Genomic DNA, 21,563 nt, shown 5'->3' on the forward strand with positions numbered 1-21,563 from the left:
CTCAATGAAATACTCCATGACTGCATCTTGCAGGATTGTGACGTTATCGTTCAATAGATGTGATGCATAATACATAATTCAGTTATGGTGGAAAGTAAAATGGCCACCATGAGGTGCTTTTGCAATGGCTCCATATCTGAAAAAAGTTCAGGGAATGTACAATTTGAAAGAGTGAATTATTCACCTCGAATATGTAGTCAATCACCTAGACTACATAAAAAAAAAGTGATACTAATCTTTTTCTGGCATGACAGCATCACTCTCCCTGCAGAAGAAATAGGTCAATATTTTTTATTTTTATTTTGTTTCATTGTGAACACAAACAAATGATTAGCTCTATGAGCTCAAGAAAAAACATGAGATCACATCATTGATATTCTGTGAAAATAATCTTGTTGCATATTATCCATCATTATATATCATATATTAAAGTAAAATAAAACATTTGAAGTGATAACACATGGGACCCAAAGCAAGAGCTCTGTGAGTAACCTTCAGTCTAATATTGATGACATGCTTCTCATTAGCTGTAAAGTTCTGTTGTGGGAATATTTACATCCCAACATCGCAGCCTTATTTTTCCCGTGATCTTCGATTTTTTTTTTTCTGTCACAAAGTTAATTAGTTTTGACCGCTTATGAATGGAAATTAAATGTGTCCAACTTGATTAAGATTAGAGGTAATGCAGCATATACATTAGCTAATGCATGTTATAGACTTAGAGAAAATAACAACCATACAGTTGTTAGTGGCTTCAAGGAACATGGACATATTGAACTGCCAAGAGCTCTCCTTCGTGTGAGCCAAACTCCCCAACAGAACACCTCTATTGATTCATTACTGATGAGAGCTGTATTAAAACCAGAATATGAAAACAACAGGTTGTAATAGGCAGCAGTATCCATTAATAGAGCCAACACAGCCAGTGAACTTAAGAAGGCTTTGTCAGTGGATCTATAATGCGTCTGTGGACGCCCCGCCTCCATCATCATGAATAAATAATCTACAGGTCTACATGTCTATTGGCTCTTTCTGGCTGTCATCCGGCTCTGAGTTCACTCTACACACTGACAAGTTGCGCGAATATTGAATGAATACCATAGACTGAAACAGGAACCTGGTGGATTATACTTTCAAAATAAATGCATTGATCTGTGTCAATTTCATAACTGCTCCAACGTGACCTGATCCTGCCATGACTTCAATAAGGATTTCAGAGGTGCACAGATAACTATTCCACCATTTGGAGGCATGTAGAGGTCAACCAAACTCGGTAACTGTAGCGTCATGTAGTGGCCCCTGTTAACGCAGTTTGTTTGGGGCCATTATTATTATCGCCCTGAGAACTTGATATGAAGAGGGCTAACTAGAGTACAGGCGGCTTGTGATAAGTGAAGTTCAAGGACGATTCAGGTACACCTACAAGTAAAAGTCCTGGAACTGCATACTGATGAGTGCCGGGCCATACTGCCATACATCACAACAGAGGGAGGTGGAGCAGGCCACATTTACCTGATAGAAGAAGTCTCTCATTTCTCCCAGGGACAAAGCCATGCCAGTTTTCTTGCAGTTCTTTTAATATTCAACACATTTTTTTTTTAAATGACCTACTTCATTCGTAAATTCACTCATGGCCCCGTGGAGGAATTGTTTCTGAACATTGCAGGGATAGCGCGCATGTATGAACAGGCCTTTAATGAGCCCGCCCATGGCCTAATGCAGGTAAAGACTGCAAATTAATTTGACATTTTCCATTAGTGTCTGCATCCCTTCTGGGGGACACAGTGGCTGCAGATATTTTCATTTTGGTCTCATTTTAGACGCAACAATTCGATCCAAAACAGATTTCGCGGCCATTATTTTATTTTGAAAGATGTCGCCGGATATATCCTTGTTTCGGTCTTGCTAACTCTCCGGTGAAGTCGGACAGCTTTGGAGCCTGAACTCAACAACAAGCCCTCCTCGGCTGGCCCATCACAGCCAGTTGTTCTTTTCGTTCTGCTCTCCGTGTGTTCTGGGAGTCCCTGTGAGCTTCCTCGCCCTCCGCCTGCAGTCACAGAGTGAGTGGGTGTGTCGATGCGGGCCAGTGTAGCCTAGTCGCTGCTTGTGCGCACTCTGAAAAAGAGGAAAAAGTTGATGATGAGTTTAGTGTGAAAGCGGCCCGCCTCAGAGCAGGCTAACCGTCCAAGAATGGCAGTTTGGACCCGAGCAGACAAAAACGGTCAACTGGACCTTCTGCTCCGGGACCGCTGGATCCGAGTGGCAGCCGAACTCACCCGAGAAACTCTGACTTTGACGGCCGAGGCGGAGGCAACCGGACAGGGGGGCAACCACTGGGACTACAGCAATTCTTCGGCGGGCCTGCGAAATGGCATGTCGAACGGAAACGACCCTGGAACGAGTCCGGGGAACCCTGGCCGCGGTCCGTCCTCGGGTCAGGACCAACTCCAGAACCAGAACCACGGGGGGCGGGGGCGCAGTGGCAGCCCGGGGCGCGGGGGCGCCAGTCGGGGTCAATACGACGGCAGCTACGGCATAAACAGCCCCGGGAAGTACCCAAATAACGGCACAAACTCAGACTTTGGGAGCCCAGGCTCCAGCTACGGCAGTCCCGGGTCCAGCTTCGGCTCGAGACAAGGCGACTTTCCCGTCAGTCTGGACGGATCCTCGGAAGCTGTGCGGAAAGTCCGAGTTGTCAAACAGGAGTCTGGCGGGCTGGGGATCAGTATCAAGGGGGGGCGCGAGAACCGGATGCCCATCCTCATCTCCAAGATCTTCCCGGGGCTCGCCGCCGACCAGAGCCGGGCTCTCCGGGTGGGCGACGCGATCCTGTCGGTGAACGGGAACGACCTCCGGGAGGCAACACACGACCTAGCGGTCCAGGCGCTAAAGAAGGCAGGAAAAGAAGTGACGCTGGAGGGTAAGTTGGCTAACGCGAGAACGGGGACTTGCATAGGCCGAGATTAGACTCCTGTGGTCAGGCTGTACACCTCAGTGCACTGCTGCTCCTCACTCATTCAGACGTAAACGGCTGTCAGTTGGGTTTTTAACTTTTTACACACGTACACACATATCCATGTAAGTCGAAACTGGAGTCATTATCACACTAAAATATTTTTTCAAGCATTCTGAAAAGATGGAGCATGTAAATAGTACAAGAGATTACCAGTAGTCACCAGTTGCTTTGCCCCAGAAGTGTGAGTGGAGAAGTAGCCTACATTACATACAAGAAAAGGGGTGTGATTCTGAGTGAGCTGATGCTCCTGCAATACTAACTAGGCTTTATAATTCATTCATCAGCACCTCACCTCCAGCCCCATTCAAGGAAGAGCAATAAGATGCACACTGCCACTAAAGCTTGATGACCTGACTCCACACATGCCCTGTGGGTTTGAACTTTCACCATAAATAAGCATTTCGAAAACTCATTATTATACAAAACAGCAGTCATACTGACAACCAGGCTCACAGCCACCTTGTGCTGTGTCCAGGAGGAGGAGGAGGAGGGCTTAAATGATATCATTGGAACAGAAAGGCCCTGATTAGTGTAAACAGCAAAGTAACCTCAGTTGTGGTCACAGTCACACTTAGATGCATTGTATTTGTATATGTGAATGGCTGTGGTTTGCTGAAGGTTAGAGATTTGTGTCTGTGTAACTACATTCCAGGAGAGAGAGAGCGAGAGAGACACGCAAATGATCTTTGGGGAAATCAGCATGTTCAGCCTCCACAAATAACACATTAACCAATTATATCTCATCATGAGAGAGTTTAAAGCAGAAGCGAGTCAAAGTGGAGACGTTGACGTGTCCAAAGCCTGCGCAAGTGGACACACTGACCAGTGTTATGAATATGTGTCAATTATTGTAAGAATTAAAAGGTGAAGGTACATAGGATCATAAAATGTGTATTCCTTGCACTTGGAGGATGAAATGTACATATGAGACTAGTATGTACCAGTATATAAACATTTAATTAATTTAGGCAAGTATCAATGTAGTAAAGTAATGTCTGCAGCCCAGTATAATATGAATGCTGATGTCGGGTAGAGTGTGGAATCTGAAAAACTGAGGTCATAGAGTGAAACCAGTGTTGGGTTAGACTGTGATTTTTGGTATGAAAGACCGGCTCTAGCGTTGCCCTATTTAAGCTAATTGTTTTGGTGTGGCACATCAACTGTGTGCATCAATAGCAGACAGGAAATGTTAGCAGCTAGCAGGTAAAGAATGTCAAACATCCAGCAGCTTAAGAGCCAGATTTTTTTCTCAGGAGACCAAAACAGAGATGACATTTGTAATGTCACAGAAAACACACCCTTGAATGATATGTCAGCAGCATGTGAGATGAACCAAATGCTTGCTAACCCATTAATATGGTATGGTGGTTGTGTGTGTTTTAATTTATTTCTGCCTTCTAATGACCATTTTTAGGCTCATCCCAATTTTATTTGGGTTATTTATAGAATAGGTTTGCATGCTTTAATGCTCAAATAAGAGATTGGTATCCCCATACTGATCACTTCTGCAGCACTGTATTCCCCCTCTGACTGAACTTTAAGGGCCCTCCTAAATACCCAGTGTTCTCTGACGCTAACAAGAATAAACAAAAAAACACTAAGCTTAAATAATGCAAATGCATGGTAGTGTGATGTCAGGAAGTCCCCAAATTAAAGGCAAGACTACTGATGAGGCGTTTTGGGAGCAGAGTTTTCTGTGGGAGAATAAAGCTTCTGTTGGTGCAGACTTTGACATCTTTAACTTTCAAGCTCTTTTACATAGGTCTCCTTTTAATACACTTAAACAACACTGTGGTATCATTTGATATGGAGGAAGATTGTTTGATTGTCAAGGTTTTTGTCTATGAAACATCACAATTGCAAAGTATTCACTTGAGCAGCTCAGCAGGAGGTCCTACAAGGTCTCCTCAATGTAAGCTGCAAAGAGATGTGATCAACAAAACTGTCCATATATCAAAAAGCCTATTAAACTTCAGATGGAAGACCATAATACACACAAACATAATAAAACACACACAGTAGATGGAAGTGACATGCTGTAGAGAAATGTGTTCATTAGGAAATAGGTGCTGGCTCATTATGAGAATTAAAAGTCCTCCATGGAGATGAGTTCAGATCCCAAACAGTGCCGATTTCGAACTGTTCAATCCATAGAAAAGTGGAAAACGAGTGAATTGGAGTGAGAGACGCCACAGAGCCCCCGCGGTCCGGAAACTTCAGGCCAGGAACAGCTAAATGCAGTGTTTAATGGTTTGGAATGAATGCTGGATGAATGCTGACGAGCACCAATTGTGGTAACTAATCAATGTGACACATTTCCACTCAAGTCCAAATTAGCCCTGTTTTGTACCTCAGGAAAAACCCCCTAGGTAAAATGTCCTGGACTCTTTAAGCCATCCAAGGGGCTGATTATATAAGACCGATGCATATAAATGGTTCAACATTGGATTCCCCTGATCAGATATGATCCAAAATACTGTGTTACATTCCGTTTTTGTTTTTTCAGCTGGTTGATGTAGATCTCTAGATAGGCACGTCCAAACCCAGTAGAAATGCTTTCGTCAAACAGGATAATTTCCAGTCTGCTGGTGGAATTTGCAACTGATATATAAAAAACATTTCCGGCACAGACAGGAGGATGTGCTGCCTCCTGCCACAGCCTCGGCCCAGACGTGGGCCTCTGTTTTGAAGAATGTGTCAGCTGCCTGTCACTGTTTGTCAGTTTGATAGGCAGTGAGCTACGTTGTTTGTGGACTGGCACTTCCTCCCAGTCCACCTCTTTTCCTGGCGGGCTCCCACTGCTCTGAGAAAGAAGCAGTAGTCAGATAGAACAAGGCTTCACTTTCCAGGCCACTGTGCCGTGTAAACAATACATAAACCCCCAGATATTCTCACAATTAGCTTAGGTGGCCCACATTCCTGACCGCTGCTTGCATGTGTGTATTTAGGGCAAAGGTCAGTGCTCCGGCTCCGATGAGTCTTGCTGCTCCACACTTGCAGCACACTTCCACTGACTTTTATGGCTGGTGCTACATGAGGTAAGAGACAGTAGAGGAACACATCTGAGAAGGAGATGGATGTCATAGAGGGCAGTGTCCTGTCTTGTAACAAGGGCCTTCACTAAGCCATTTAATGATAAGTAGCATGATGCCTAAATATGTTGTCCATTTCATTTTGGCCCAAATATTTAATGCACTGCCTTTAACATTCAGCACAGCCTGTGGCCTGAGATCAGTGTCTTTTACATTGGTTCAGCATGTAAGAACTGGCAACCTGGTGAATTCATACTCCAAACAAATAGGGGACAGCATATCACTAAAGTAACCCCTGAACTGCTGCTAACAGTAGCCACTGACCAACAGTTCAAAACCCAAACACTAATCATTTCCTGAAATAATTAACTAGAGCCAGACCGAAGCTGGATTTCTGGGGCCGATGCCACATTTGAGAAGCTGGAACCTACAAATGTTTGACATTTCTTCTTAAAAAATGACTGAAAGGATTAATCAATTATCAAAATAGTCGGCTGCTATTGGCTCTCAATTGATCAATTGATCAGCTTATCGATGCAGCTTTAGTAAATCCCATATAGTCTTTATCTGTGATAGAATGATTCAATCTTTTTTTCATCCAGGAGAGATCCTCCTATCAAGCACCTTTGCACTGTTAAACAAGTTTCAAGATATCCCATACTAACAAGTTGGTTGCTTTGTTGTCACACTGTCAGAAGCATCTATCAAGAGAATGATATCAATGTCTTTGGTTATTATTATTATTTTTTAACTATCTTTTAGATTTTTATTTTGAGACAGCAAAACAGATCCTCTTCAGTGGAACAACATATGACCACAGCTTTCTGCTGTCACAAAATGATAACATATATTACAAGATCATACACACAATCAAAAAATCACAAAACAACTCAGAACAAACAAGCAAAAAGAACACTTAATATAAAGGGGGGGGGGGGGGGGGGATTCATTATATCAGCGAATGTGTATGCTTAGTGTTAATTTACTCCAATACTTATTACTGCTGGCCAGTCACTACCAAAATAAATACCAAGGGGGGACCAGTCTTTAACAAAATCTTCTAGGGTTGCTTGCAGTGCATGAGATAACCGCATGAGTGATCATATTTACTACATACTTCAGGAGTCACATGCAGTTTATTAATTATCTTAAATTGTTTTACATGTGATTTGTGTGATCTAGTAATTCTCTTGGCGTTATACAAAACTTTGCGCCTGGTCCGGTCATCTACATGAATACCCAAGTCTCTTTCCCAGCTATTTGTAATTTTCCTTTTTCGTCTTATTATTCATAAGCAACTGGTCATATATATAAGTCATCACTTTCTTATTAATAGTTGCTGCTTTTGTGATAAGACTATCAAGAGTATTACGCTTTCTGCAACTTTTGTAATATGGAGTAGAGTTTAACTAACTCCTAATTTGTAAGTAACGATAAAAGTGTACTGGAGAGAGATTGAACTTTTCCTGTAGTTGCTGTAAAGACTTTAGTGCATCACCCAGATACATATAATGATTTTTTTTGTGATATCATACCAGCAGCCTTCCAATCTCTAAACACCACAACTACACAAGTATATTCAAAGTCAGGGTTATTAGCAATGCTATTCAAAGACTTGCATATATTTGTAGCTTTAAAATTATCCTCCATCTTGATTTGTAACTTCCTGGAACATACAAAAGGAAGGTCTGACATTGATACAGTATCTAGACTTATACTTTCCAGATCAGTAAAGGAAAACTCACTATCTTTTACGCAGTCTGCAACAAATCTCAGCTGTGAGGCCCAGTGATAACAGATAAGATTAGGTAAGGCTAACCCACCCTTTCTTATGGGAGATTGGAGCTTTTGTAATTTCGTCCTGGGGCACTTATATTTCCAGACATATCTACAAAATGCACTGTGTATTCATTTAAACAACTTTAATGGACTACAGGTAGGTAGCATTTGAATTGGATACAATAAGTGTGGCAAAACATTAATTTTTATAAATGCTTGGTAAATTCATCCCTCTTTGAAGGTCAGAGTTGATTTTTTGTGTGTGCTTATTTTAGGAATTAGACCAATTTTGAAGATGCAGTATTAATAAATGTTGTACTAACAGTGGATTAAATGACTGCAGTGCTTTTTCAGCCTTGGTTTAACTAATAACTAAAACTACAAAGGGAGCAAGTGAGATCTTCTCTCCCATAGTTGCTATAGTATGCAAACACTTATTAAAGTGAAACTCTCGCCAAAAAGCAACCAAGGCTTTATTTGTGATTGAATATGAGTCAAACCTTCATGTAAAAGATCCCTGAGTGCAACCTAACAGGCAGGAGAGTAATAGTGGACCGCTACTCAAGCAGTCCACCATTAGGTCGCACTTTTTGTCTTTTTGACACTTTTTGCCTTCCATGACGGCGGCGCGCCGGAGATACAGCTACTAACATGAGTTGTCCAAAATTCTTCTTTTTAGTAAACTCTGTGTTCACAAACAATGTTCTCATTGCTCATGTTCATGTGTAGAGACCCTGGTGATACTACGAGCAAAGTTTCATGTTGTGTCTTCTTAGTGTTTTAAAAATAGCGATTTTGATGCTAGCGTACGAGTGCCCATAGCTTGCCCTAAAACGAAACTACGGTAAATCTTAAAAAGTGCCTCTTTCGTCGTAATTATGCTTTTACACGAAGGTTTGACTCATATTCAATCACAAATAAAGCCTTGGTAGCTTTTTTGCGAGAGTTTCATTTAATATGTATATTAATATATATATTAAATAGTAATTTAGTCAAATACTTAGGCCAAGTTAAAGTCCTGTTTCCTCAAACCAAGTGAAAACATCTGCCAAACTGTTTTTGATGTGATTTTTTTCTTGATCAAGTGTCACATTCTTGATTGAACTGCAGTCATGTGGCTCATTCTGTTTTGTTCTTAAGACATTGATACTAGAAAATTGCTCAAACATAGGACACACTTAAAACAAATGGAATGCAACAAAATCGCTAGTTATGCCATTTCTTTTGCATCGTTATGCCCCTTGTCAGAGTTAACTCAGTTGATTTAGTGGAGTTGCAATGGTTAGACAATTAATCGATTAGTCGATCAAAAGAAAATTATTAATGTCATTAATCATGTCAGTCCTTTTTCAAGCAAAAATGTAAAACATTTCCTGGTTCCAGCATCTTAAATGTGAACACTTGCTGCCTTTCTTTGTCTTTAATGATATAAAGAGCCTTTGGGCTTTGGACAGTTGCCTTGACAACCAAAAGTGTTAAACTGGGCTCTTGACGTTTTCATGAGCATTTTTCAATGCTGAGTTCTCTCTTTTTTTTTCTTTTTTCTTTTTTTTTACATTTTATTGACAAAACAATTGATTGATTAATCTGCTGATGATTTTCACATTTAATCAATCATGAAAATTATTGTTAGTTGCGCCTATTTATGTTGGTGCGTTCATTCTCCAAGGACACTGAAATGAATGAATGACTGACTGGTGTTTTTTGTCCCGTTAACACATGACATACATATCCCAGACATGACATACTGCTGGTTAATCCCCCTCCTCTCACCAGCTGACTGGTACACATAATATCCCACATGTCCAAATGATTAGTTGAAGCTTGCTGCAGCCCCTTGTGTCTTATTGGGTTAGCCTTAGCTGGTCTGTGGAGGGAGACGCAGGATGAGCCCTTTGTGTGAGTAATTGGAGGGATAAAAACGGCACATACCAGACACAGAGGCTATTGATGAAACGGGGACAGCCCTGACGAGGAACAGTTCCTTTTCTTTTGTTCAGAGGCCAAAACTAGCCAAGCGTCCATTCACTGTGTCGTTCGCTGTCCTCACGGGGACAGATCTGCCACGGAGCATGAGTTTGCAGAGTCTGAAATAGGCCAAGCCAGTTTGTCAGCTCTGTCTCAGTGCGAGCTCCACTGCCTTTGATACCAATGTGCAGATGTGTCTCTGGTATCCAGCTGTCAGGGGGAATTTAAAGGACCTTCTGGATTGTGACAGAAACTGAAATATGAATTACATGTGATTGCATTAGAGGGGATGATGCAGATATAGTTAGTACAAAATACATTCATATAAATAAAAGAGACTGATATAAGTTGTCATTGCTCCCCAAATAATAGCAATTTTAATTCTGTCTTAAGAATGAAACATAATTCCTCCATGAAGTTTGTTTTATCAGAGGAAAAAAATGTCATTGAAAAACATCTTACTTAAAGGTTCAGTTCACATAACTTAACATAGAGACATACAGTATTTCTCTTCCAAGCCATAGTGCTATCTTACCATGTAGAACTTTTTTTTAAAGACACCATTACTTGTAGTATCAGTAAAAAAACAGATTTTTCTCACCAATAATAACAGCCACATTTTAAACAGCAGGCAGTTTCCAGTAAATAAACGCCACGATAAACCGACTGTATGCCACCTGACCAGCAACAACCAACAGACAGACGTTTGTGACTAGCTGGTGTCCATGTCCAACGATAATGCTCAGAAAGTGGTAAAAACCTAGATAAAAGGTAGTAGGATAGTGAACATTGGACTTACAATAATCAGAATGATCTCATTGTCCTCATTTCCAGATATAGCAGCAAGCTGTTTAAGTGAAAAAAGTCTGAGAAAGTCCCTGCACACACTGTTTCCCTGCACCAAATGGTTGGAGTTAGCAGCTAACAGCTAGCATTTGAGACAAAGTTAAAGGTCCTGTAGCTGAGGAGCTACAGGTGATTTATTTGAGCTCTAAAAGGAGAGTGAACATTGGATTTAGATTTCTGTTTTTCTTGAAACACAATGTTAATGCTAATGTTACACTGTATCTGCTTTAGCCTGTGTGCATTGTGTGCTAACATCTTCTGAATACAATGTGTTCATCAAGTGTGTAATTCTGAGCTTGTTGTGTAGTTATACTTGCAAGTATGCAAAAAGGATCAACGCTGCCTGAAAACTGTTTGTTAGTATTTATGTGTTACTGATGTGTTGTCACGTCATCATGCTCTGTGAGCTGCTTCAACAGACTGTCCTGTCATTATCAAAGTCACACTAAAGTCCCGTATCAGCCAACTGGAAACTGTGGAGACTGGCTGTCTCCCTCATATTTGACTTGGGATGTTGAACCTAAATGCTCCAACCATTTAGGTTAATTAATGTAGTAACCAATTGCGCCTAAGAGCTGATAAACACTGGTAAGGTTCGCTTTAACAATTTTACACATTAAATTGTGTTAACAGGCCTTTGGCAGTGATACTGCATGTGAAAAAGTAGTATGAAGTCTTTTGTAGCTCCAGAAGAAGCTGCATGGAATCTGATAAATGGTCTTCAGTGAAGTCACTCAGTGGCTAGGTGGCATTGTGAGTAATGTAGGCACCTCGTGTTGAAAAGCAGTCCACTGGTCTAGCACATTCTTCCTACTGTTGTGGAACTGTTAGATCTGTAAAAACAATCATCTAAATCAGTACAGCAGAAGCAGAGATATCACCTTTTTTTTATTCCACACATTCTTCTTCCTTTTTAAAACCTGCCGCCAACAATACCCACAGTTCAACTTCCACTGAGTGACATCACTGGAGGCTATTTATCAGATCACATTTATCTTCCTCTGGAGCCATAAAAGGCTCTTACTACTTCTTTCACACATACAGTAATCCTCCCTGAGACCTATTAACACACTTTAATGTGTAAAATTAGTTAAAGTTAATGTTTAAGTACAGTGGCTTAACTACTGCTACTTAGCTACTTAGGTAGAGATTAAGTTTTTGGCAACTCAACAAACAAAGCTAGGAACGTTTGACTACTTCAGTGAGTGATACAGTATGAGGCATTATAATAGTTGCATAGTTTATATTAGCGTTGACACCTGCCTTTGTAACGAGTAATTTAAATGCATTCTAAAATAGTGGAGTATTTATAAATGTATTTGCCTAGTGACAAGATTACATATTTTTTTATTAACTATTCTAATAATCAACTAATTAATCAATGATCCAAATAACTTTAATTTCAGCCCGAATTTTGACAACAGCTCCACCACGGCTGAAAACATCAGGTCTTTTCCTGCCTGCTGGGACTGACTGTGGATAAACCAGCATGAATCTGTGCCCTCCAGCCAACATGATGGGAAGACATTTGTAATCTTTAGCAGCACAAAATGATGAATTTGATTATTTCTGTCTATAATCTGCTTTATCCTTTGTAGAAAGTTGGCACACATACTCAAATACACGTTCAGACCATAGACTGACCTTTAGAAAACTGACTTATGTAATTTCATAAATGTAACAGTGCGATGTTTCAGATAAACATACTCATGTGTTAACACTTGAGCAGCATGATTTCCCAAAAGTTTTTTCTCTTAGCAAAATTAGAGCATGACAAAGCGGAAGGTGCAGGTGTGACTCTGTCTGAGTGTGAGTGTTTGAGAGATTGAGTTTAATATACTGCCAGGCTGTCTTGTATCTGTAGGCATTTATATTTGCAAAATGTATCGCTGGAAATTTAGGAGATTTTTGCCTTAAAGGAACAGTTCACCCAAAAAAGAAAAATTCCATCATTATCTACTTATACCTATGTTAATGGAAAGTCGGGTGAAGTTAGTCCACAAAACATTTCCAAGCTTCACAGCAAAACAGTGTTGCAGGATTCTCTTTAACAACTGAAGTAGATGGGGACTTATTTTAAAATGCAAAAGACAACTGAAAGAAATCCTAAAATATCTCCATCCGATTTAAGTTTTTCAGATCCCAGATTGATTTGAAAAGACGTTATATACCGCTTCTTGAAGTCAACATCTTGACTATAGCTACTAAACTAACAGTGTTAGCCAAATCCCATATGAAGTGGGTGCACAAGCTCTGCCGCAGGTTTAGGGTATAAATAACATCTTTTCAAATCAATTTTGGATCTCGGGGCTTCCAGAGATTTGGATTAAATGTGGATACTGAGAGGAATATGAGTAAAGAGGGATAACTCTATGAAATGGCCGAACCAAACCGATACATTGCAATTAAAGGGTACACATTTTAACCACAAGGTCACTAGTAAGACAGTATGAGTAGTTTCTCATGGAAAATAAATTGAAAAGGCATTTATAGGTAGAATAACCAAATGGGATGTCTGTTTTTGGCTAATCCAGTGTATTAAATGCCCAACAAAGCAAGTGAGTTCATCTCATTGATATAAAAATCCAATATTACCATAAAACACACACATGCAACATTGCCTGCCACAGCCTAATGCAACCAGAGTCATTAGATAGAAATGGTTAACCCAAAACTCTAAAGGTACTGCCCAAACCATAGTATCCTGTGACATTTTCTGACAAGAAGGAATTGACAGGATTCTGACAGCCTCCCTTCTTCTCCAGCATGAATATTGAAGCTCAAAATGCAATTTTTAGCAGTGGCAAGGTAACCACTGAATGTTGATGGAAGATCCTAAATTGTTTAAATAAGGCAAGTCCTGAGTTTATGTCAATTTCACTTGAGACATGTTTTCACCCAGAACAAACTAGCTATAATAATTGTGTGCACTGATTTTTTGGGCCAGTCACCGAACTTGTATAGTTGAAATGTACACTCCAATTCTACTTTTACCTACTAACTGTACTCAGCTTAAGTTCTTCAGTGTATTAACTAACTTATTGTGTAATAACTTGTTGTGTTGTCACATTAAACTGCAGTTCACAGTTGAACACTCACTGTTCTAAACGGTTCTGCTGTTTGCAGCACCACTGTAAGCTTTTAGCTTCATCAAAGCAAAAAATGCAGATTTCTATATAATGTTGCTTTAAAGTGCAATAGTGCAATTAATGAATGATAGCTGAATTCTGTTCAGCTGCTTCAGTGTCACAACTCAAAGGTATGCTTGGTCACATCAAAAGTGTGTGTATTAGTTTCAAGCGGCCACACTAAAAGGCAGAGTAAATAGCTGACCGTTATAGAAAGAGGGGGGCGATACAAAACCATTTCGGAAGCCCCGTTCACACTGCCGCTCGAATGCGGGGATCTTGCGCCGATTCTCCACCTCCTCCTCTGTGTGAAAGTCTCAAAGGCGGCAAGGGATGAAATTTCACTCCGGTGCTGATCCGCCTCTGGAGGTAGTATCAGAGGCGCAGCATTGGCGAGCTGAACCAGTGTGAATGGATTATCCTGGCGTCGCGTATCGAGGGCGTGCCGGTCTGACAATTACACAGGTCCCTCACTCTTAATAAAGACAAATGTCCCACAAAGCAATGTTACTTGACCAAACTAAAGTAGTAATATAGTAACTGTAACTGTCTTTGGCAACTTATATGACGAAAACAATCTGCAGCTGTAAGCGGAGAGCTGTCTGTCCTCCAGCCTGTCCTACCAACTCCTCGTCACATTTCTGCCCGAAAAACAGCGTCTGTCACAGGCAAAAAACTTTAACTCACCAACTGTTTGTGTTGACAAAAAATAACACCGACGGTCAGCCCTCCTGACAGAGACTTCAGTGAACTTCCCCCTAGAACCAACACAGAACCCCCAGTCTGACATCAAGAGGTGTGAAGGAACAGGTTTCCAATCCATCTTGAAAGAACTTTTGAAGGACCCAGGCCCTTCATGTTCCTTGTAATGTTTATGCTGGCTCACTCTTACACTGCCATGACTTACTGGGGTACTTGAGTGGAGCAAAGCCAGTGTTAATGCCAGCATTTAATCAATCGTCAAAATAGTTGCAGAGTTAACAGCTAACAGTTTAAGTGCTGTTACTAAGGAGGTAGTAAGTTATTAGTATTAAGCTGTTAAAACCAGAAAAGTGAAGAGCAAAATCCCTGTTGAATGAGACTGCATTTTATAACGCAGGTTAAATCACAGTATCAGCCATCGAATGACAGTGATATATAAAAACTGTACTATATGGCTCCACTATAAGTGACCTTTCTTTAGAAATGGATGAATGTATTATCTGCATGTGTGCTAGAGGAGGGACCCAATAAGGACATCTACACAACACACACACACACACACACACATGCTCTCTCTGTTGGGGCTGCTTTCTAACACATTGTTCTCATTAGTTTTTTGGCAGAAACGGGCTTTGAGGGAAGGGGGAGGAAGAGAGGGAGCAGACAAGATTAACACTGAAAAGACAGAGGTAGAGAGGAAAGTAGAGAGGTGTGGGAACAGAAAAGAGAAGAGTGAAGAAGGGGATGGGGCAAGAGAGAGGTGAGAGATGGAGGGATGTAGATAGAGAAGGAGGGACGGAAGAGAAGAGTGAGAAGGAGGATTAGGAGAGAAAGAGAGGAATGAGGTAGAAAAGCCTGAGGAGTGAGGAGAGAGTTGTAGGCCAAACCACAGGGGAATTTCTGGCCAGTTTTGGGGGGAAAAATACAGAGGCTGGGGTCTGACCGCCTGACTTGCTGCTCTGCAAGCTATTATTTCGGCCATCCCATAAGATGATTACTTTTGTGTGTGTGTGTGTGTGTGTTTGTGTGTGCGTGCGTGCGTGTATGTGTGTGTGTGTGCGTGCGTGTGTGCGTGTGGTGAGAAAGAAGAGAGTAAAGCGGTCTGAAGGCAGATAGTTTTATGAGTAGCTTTTCACCACAACTAGCGCCACAATCAAATATGTGTTGAGTCAGACTGTTCTTCCTCCTGCGTGTAGAAGAGGAGCTACATGCTGTCTTGTTATTTCTTCTCTCCAGCATGGAATGAAGGGAAGCAGATGAACTGGCCTCATGAGATGCTTTTTGGCATCTCTCTGGAAGCTCTCTCCCTGGGGCCAATTCACAATGTTTCTTTTTTCTTTTGAAATGTCATCGTTTTGCGTATTCAAGAACCAGAAATGGCTATACTGTCAGTATCAAACGTGTGGCCTTAACACTATAAACGACTTTCAAAGTTGTCAGATCGCTATCCCTTTCAAAACTCCCAACTAAAAGGCAAAAAGTTGTGTAGAACTCTTTGCCTTGTGTTCGGAGTCTTGCAGTCATTGTGGTTTTCACACTCCACAATACAAGATCCATGACACGGTAATGATACAAACAGTCCAGGCACTTTATGCCTTCATGTACAGCAGGAAAAAAAGGAAATAACACGGGTGAGAGAGTGGATTAGGATGCATGGACGGCCAGGATTATTTTTGCACTGAAAACATGATACTGCCAATTAATTTTGTGGTTCAGCAAGGATGTCTGGTAACAAATACTAAACACTTGTGTGTATGTATTCTGACGTTAACTGTTGGCTATTATTGCGCCCATTCCAATTGCACAGATGCCTGGTTAGACAGTGTTCAGAGAGCTGTTGCAAATGACAGCAGAGGAAGGAGGGAGGGAGGGAGAGAGGAGAGCAAGGTCTGCTATAATTGGCTGTGCTTCATACCTGGCTGCCTGTAGACTGAGCGACTCAGTCAGGTATTTAGCCTCGGCAAGCTGTTCCCAAGCTTGGGAATGGGGTCTTTGAACAGTTCACACATGCCAAGCGTGTGCCAATCTGCCCCTGATTTTGGGCTTTTTGCTGGTGAGCCCCAAAAATCTAAGGGCTAAAATCTTGTAGTTGAATAATCACTTCCATGTGTTTGTGTTTGTTGATATCAGCTAGCTAGCTCTTGTTGCTACCCAACAGTAGCAACTATCATATGCTTCCACCCCATCATCCCACCCATAGGGACTTTTTTGCACATTATACTTCTTCTCCTGACTCTCTCTTTTGGTGCTGTAATAACTACTATAGCCAAAAGAGTCTGCCACCTAACAATAAATGTCAATATATGTTGTGCTACGCTGTTTTCATGGACGACATTTTCTGATGAGAAAAGACTGGAAGCAGCTCAACTGTTGGATCGATTACCATGAAATGTTCTACAAATATTTATGGTGCACAGATCAGGCCAGCTGACAGTCTTGCCTGGGCCCGGGACGAGATAATCTTAGATGGGCCCCCGCGCCCAGATCTCTGCTTTTCTCTTGCTCTTCCTCTCCTCTGCTCTGACTGAAATTGAATGTGTGATCAGTCTCTGATCCATTTAAACTAAATTTAAAACCTACATGAAGTATGAAAAGGTACAGAAAAATGCTGTCCCAGAATTACTTTAAAAAATAACTACATTTATTGCCATTCACAGAGCAAACAATGAAGAATGGAGTGAGTGTGTGTTTGTGTGTGTGTGTGTGTCAGGGTTATTATAGTTTGAACATTTTCATTAGTTTTTATTTTAATTTAGTTTTTCTGTTTAGTTATAATTAGTTTACAAGTGATTTAAGTAGTTTTAGTTTAGTTTTTATCTAGGAATTTAATTTTAGTTTACTATAATAACCCTCGCGCGCGCGCACACACACACACACACGCACGCACGCACGCACACACACACACAGCGTTCAAAATCAGGTCGAGCAGAACTGGATGTACTTGGACCAGGAACTGGTGACAAAGGCGTACATAAGTGTGTGATTACGTGACTTCGCTGGAGACATTTAGAAGCTAACTGGTGTTTGAATGTGTGTTGAATTGAATTTGAACATTTTTTTTTTTTTTCGGCCCTTTTTGGACCAAAACTAACAAACCAAAACATATCAGCACCAGCAAAATGTAAAACAATACCCAACCCTATCATTATGTATCTTAAAGGGATAGTTCAACATTTTTGAAAATTGGCCCATTGCCATGAATCCTCTAGTCATAGCAGTAGGTTCGTTACATTTAATTGTCGGTCCAAGCTGCTTTTGGATCGGTGGAGCCGAGTACAGAGCGGCGCAGCTACGCTACGGAGGCTAATGGAATTTCTTGGTTTCCCTTATCAAACTAAACTTTCAATTTTCAAAAATGTTGAACTATCCCTTTAAGATATAATGCTGTTCATGTGTATCCTAGCAGAGTACATACAGGAAGATACATTGTTGTCAATAGTGCTAATGAGGTTAAAGTGTAGCAGGTAGAAACAACACAATAGATAAAGTTGGTTGTTCTGTTTGCAGCTGCATCTGTTAAAAGAGGCTACATTGCATGACGTTGGATTTGAGATCTTTAGCTACATCAAAGACTGTATCTGCTCCCAGCCCTGTCATCTAGACCCAACAAAAAAAGAGAATGAATAGCAGCAGATATACAATGGTACACAGTGCCAACAACATTACACAACAGAGCATTCATAAGCCTTGCTGCAGCACACAACTTAGATTCAAGAAATTGTGGTTGTGAAGTTATCTGATAACACAAAATGAAAGATGTGATGAGAACCTATTTATACAACTTAAAAAATAAATCATAGCCAGAAAAAGAAATGGAATTTGTCATCCCCAGATTCAACAAATTTTCAGGATACCACTCCACTCCAGTGTCATCCATTCCTCTCTCAGTCTTTACTATGGATGCCTTTTAGCCATTGGCTATTTTGTTATGGTGTCTTCAGTTACAGAACACAAATGATCTAATTGGGTTTTTGTTTACTGTCTCAAGGGCAGTGCTGCCAGTAAGACAGCATTCCATTTTTTTTAATATATAAAAAAATAATTACACTGAAAACAATGTATCATCTTGAAATCCAGCCAACTTCTATTGGGGAGCAGGCTTGTCTGCTTGCCATTAACCAGTCAGTCACAAGAAATGCAGTTAAGTAACCTGTATCAGCCCAAAATAGTTCTAATGTCAGACAATAAAATGATTCTGTGCACAATCAATAGTGTTGGATGCTAGTAGGATAGGCTCTTGATCATTGCAGGGCTGTACACAGCATAAAGTAAACGTTTATAGGTTTTAAATATGGTTCAGCCAGTTTACATTGCCATTGTATAATCACTCCTACTCCTTTCCCATTCCTGGGAGATGTTTGTCTAAAGAATTGATTAGCATCATTTTATCAGTTTTAAATGGTGCTAACAGCTTCCTTGATTGTTGTTGATACTGGGGGTCAGCTGGACGTCAAGGATAACTAACCAACAGAATCTTCAAATCCAGTGACAAGGTTAATATTTAGGAACTCTATAAACATAAATCAGAGCTTGCACTCTTTTCCAGAGAACAGGCATCACTTTACACTTGATTCTTGCTGGATCAACACTTTCCACAACTTCTTCCTTACTATGTAGATGACGCCGATCTTGATGTCTTTATCAACTTTTACACTCAAGTTCATTCAGGTATGCCTGAGTGTCGTCTTGACATCTTAAGTTGGATTTGTGCTCACTACTGAAAGGCCTGCTTAAACACTGATAAACACAGTACAGTAATACCCAGTGAGCTGTTCATCTAATATTTGACGATATAAACATGTACAACGACAGAGAGCTTTGGGTCTGCTTATGGAAAATATCTCAGCTGCACATCTCTACACCAATGATTATCAGGCTGTAAGGTCAGTCCTTTCAGCAGAGAGGTTCTCTTCCATATGACCCTCAGACATAAACATGGGCATTCAGGAATGCTTTCACACTCACTTGCTCCAAACCACTTGCGTTTGCAGAAAAGATCCCAGACCTTGTTGTTATGGGTGCTGTGGTTAGGAGGGCCGGTGAAATGAGGCTCCATTTTTTGGCGAGTTGCCTCAGCATTACTACCATCCCCGCCCTTCACTCTGAGTCATACTGTACATATTACAGTATACACACAAGCATGCACAGACTCATGCACGTAGCAAGTCTCTTTGCATCTATAACTCAGTTATAAACTCTGTGTAGCTCTTGCTGAGCCATACACATTAGAGCCAGACCCAAGAAACATTGCTGTAGACATGATTTTATATTTCTCTTGCTTTCATGCACACACACTCACAAGCCTGACATCTCAGGCTATACTCAAGAATGACCTCACCTCTTAAGAGTCTTGTTTCAGGTTTCATACAGAGCAGACCAACCCAGTTGTCTAACACACACTTACATACACATACCAGGACACTCTTTAATCTCTCGTATTCACACTCACACAGATTGTGTACACAAATAGAATAAGAGATCATGCATTGGAGGAAACACATGAGATAAAATGAGCATGTACGGTGGATGATAAAAGAGTGCAGGAGCAAATGAGAGCCCGGCGGGAGGGTTACAAGGCTGCTAGTCCAAATTTGGAAAGTGAATTCATCACATCGAAGCAAAAGCCATTCTATTACAAACATCCAACCTGCCAAGCTCACAGCTGTATGGCTGACTGAACTTGTTTTTCTAAGATAATTTCACACAGGGGGACTAATATGTCCTTTTAAGACAAGCTTGAAGATGGCAGGAACTGATGACGTTCCAAGCTCTTGACGGAAATACGACCATTGTCCTTTTGTCCATGTGATTAAACTTCAGGTTGGACAAACACATGAAAAAAGTCTCTTTTCCATTCCACATGAATTAGCAAGCTGATTGTTGAGAGAATCAAACCACAGCTTTCTCCAACAATGTCTGACCCTAACTGGGCCCAAAAGTATATTAAAAGCAGAATAAATGCTGACTTTTTTCAGAGAACAGAGTGTTTCCTTACGACCTGGTTTATGGTTGGCTGCTCCATATATTCTCAGTGACTGGATGTTATTGAGTGGAATCCCACAGATGGTCAAACTATCAACACACTATTTTCTCAAGATCTGGAGATATTCAGCAGCTGTCTTACTTTGGTTTGGGCTACAGTTTGCTTTGCTCTAAACTGCAGAAAACTGCTGTGTTTATTCTATGATGATAAGGAGGAGTAGTTATGGAGTTCACATATTTGTGAAAGATTTGACTTAATTTGGTTAGTTAAGAGGAGGATTATTGGAAAGGGAATGATTCTTGTTTCTCTTTACACATGTCCAAATATAGATCACAGAGCTTTCATTCAGGTGTTACTACCACTCAGTCTTTTGCAGGTTTATAAAATTTCAAATGAAAGTTTATTTGGTTGAACATTTGGCTGGATCAATTTTGGAGTTTCCAGATTTTTTCATTAGCAATCATTTTTCTTTATAAAATGGTCTAAGAAGATGGTCTATAAAAAGTGAAAAATGCCCATCATAATTTCCCAGTTTTAGAGGCCCTCTCTAAATTGATTATGTTGTTCAAGCATTCAATATATATTCAATTTACAATGATGTAAAAGATGATAAGAAACAAAAGCAACTTATGTCAGCATTTGAAAATTGAGCCTGTTTTACTTACAAAAATGTCTGTGATTGCTTTCAAAAATTGTTGTGAATTAAGTTTATTTCCGTTGATTAATCCACTCATCGATTTAGGCCACTGCCGTGATACTGCCATGAGCAACACAAATTCTTCTAGAAATATTACACTACAGAAGTAGGAATTAGCACATGGGATTTGGATAGCAAGATTTTTTATAGTTTTACAGTCTTTCAGGTCACTCTTTTGGTTTACGGCCCCTAACTGTTTTCAGCAACAAAGTTGAAAAGGGTATGCAGATGGGCATCTAGGCTTGAGCACTGTAAAGTTGGACGAATAACTTCATGTGGCTCTTCGTTGGTTGACATATTGTCAACAATGCCAAAAACAACTATCTTTGATCTTTACATCTTATATGCACTACTGTGTTTTAATGGTAAATGAAAATAAAGTGATCCAAAGGCTATTTCAACTTTAGCTGTA

At 40.6% G+C, this 21,563-nt stretch overlaps 1 protein-coding gene and 1 long non-coding RNA gene across 2 annotated transcripts in view; one reads left to right on the plus strand and one right to left on the minus strand.

Moving 5' to 3' along the window:
- Positions 1-274: 274 nt before the first annotated feature.
- Positions 275-2,414, minus strand: LOC115586714 (uncharacterized). The gene is made up of 2 exons (XR_003984904.1): positions 2,277-2,414; positions 275-2,115 (listed from the first exon to the last, which is right to left on the minus strand). It is a non-coding gene; the product is annotated as an uncharacterized LOC115586714 (long non-coding RNA).
- Positions 2,113-21,563, plus strand: part of sntb2 (syntrophin, beta 2) — a 35,825-nt gene continuing 16,374 nt past the window's right edge. Inside the window, exon 1 of the mRNA XM_030425996.1 lies at positions 2,113-2,920. Within this exon, the coding sequence (XP_030281856.1) occupies positions 2,191-2,920 (730 nt within the window). The 5' untranslated portion in view covers positions 2,113-2,190. The remainder of the gene's footprint in view (positions 2,921-21,563) is intronic.

This window comes from Sparus aurata, chromosome 8 (genome assembly GCF_900880675.1).
Source record: "Sparus aurata chromosome 8, fSpaAur1.1, whole genome shotgun sequence".
Lineage (NCBI taxonomy): Eukaryota > Metazoa > Chordata > Actinopteri > Spariformes > Sparidae > Sparus > Sparus aurata.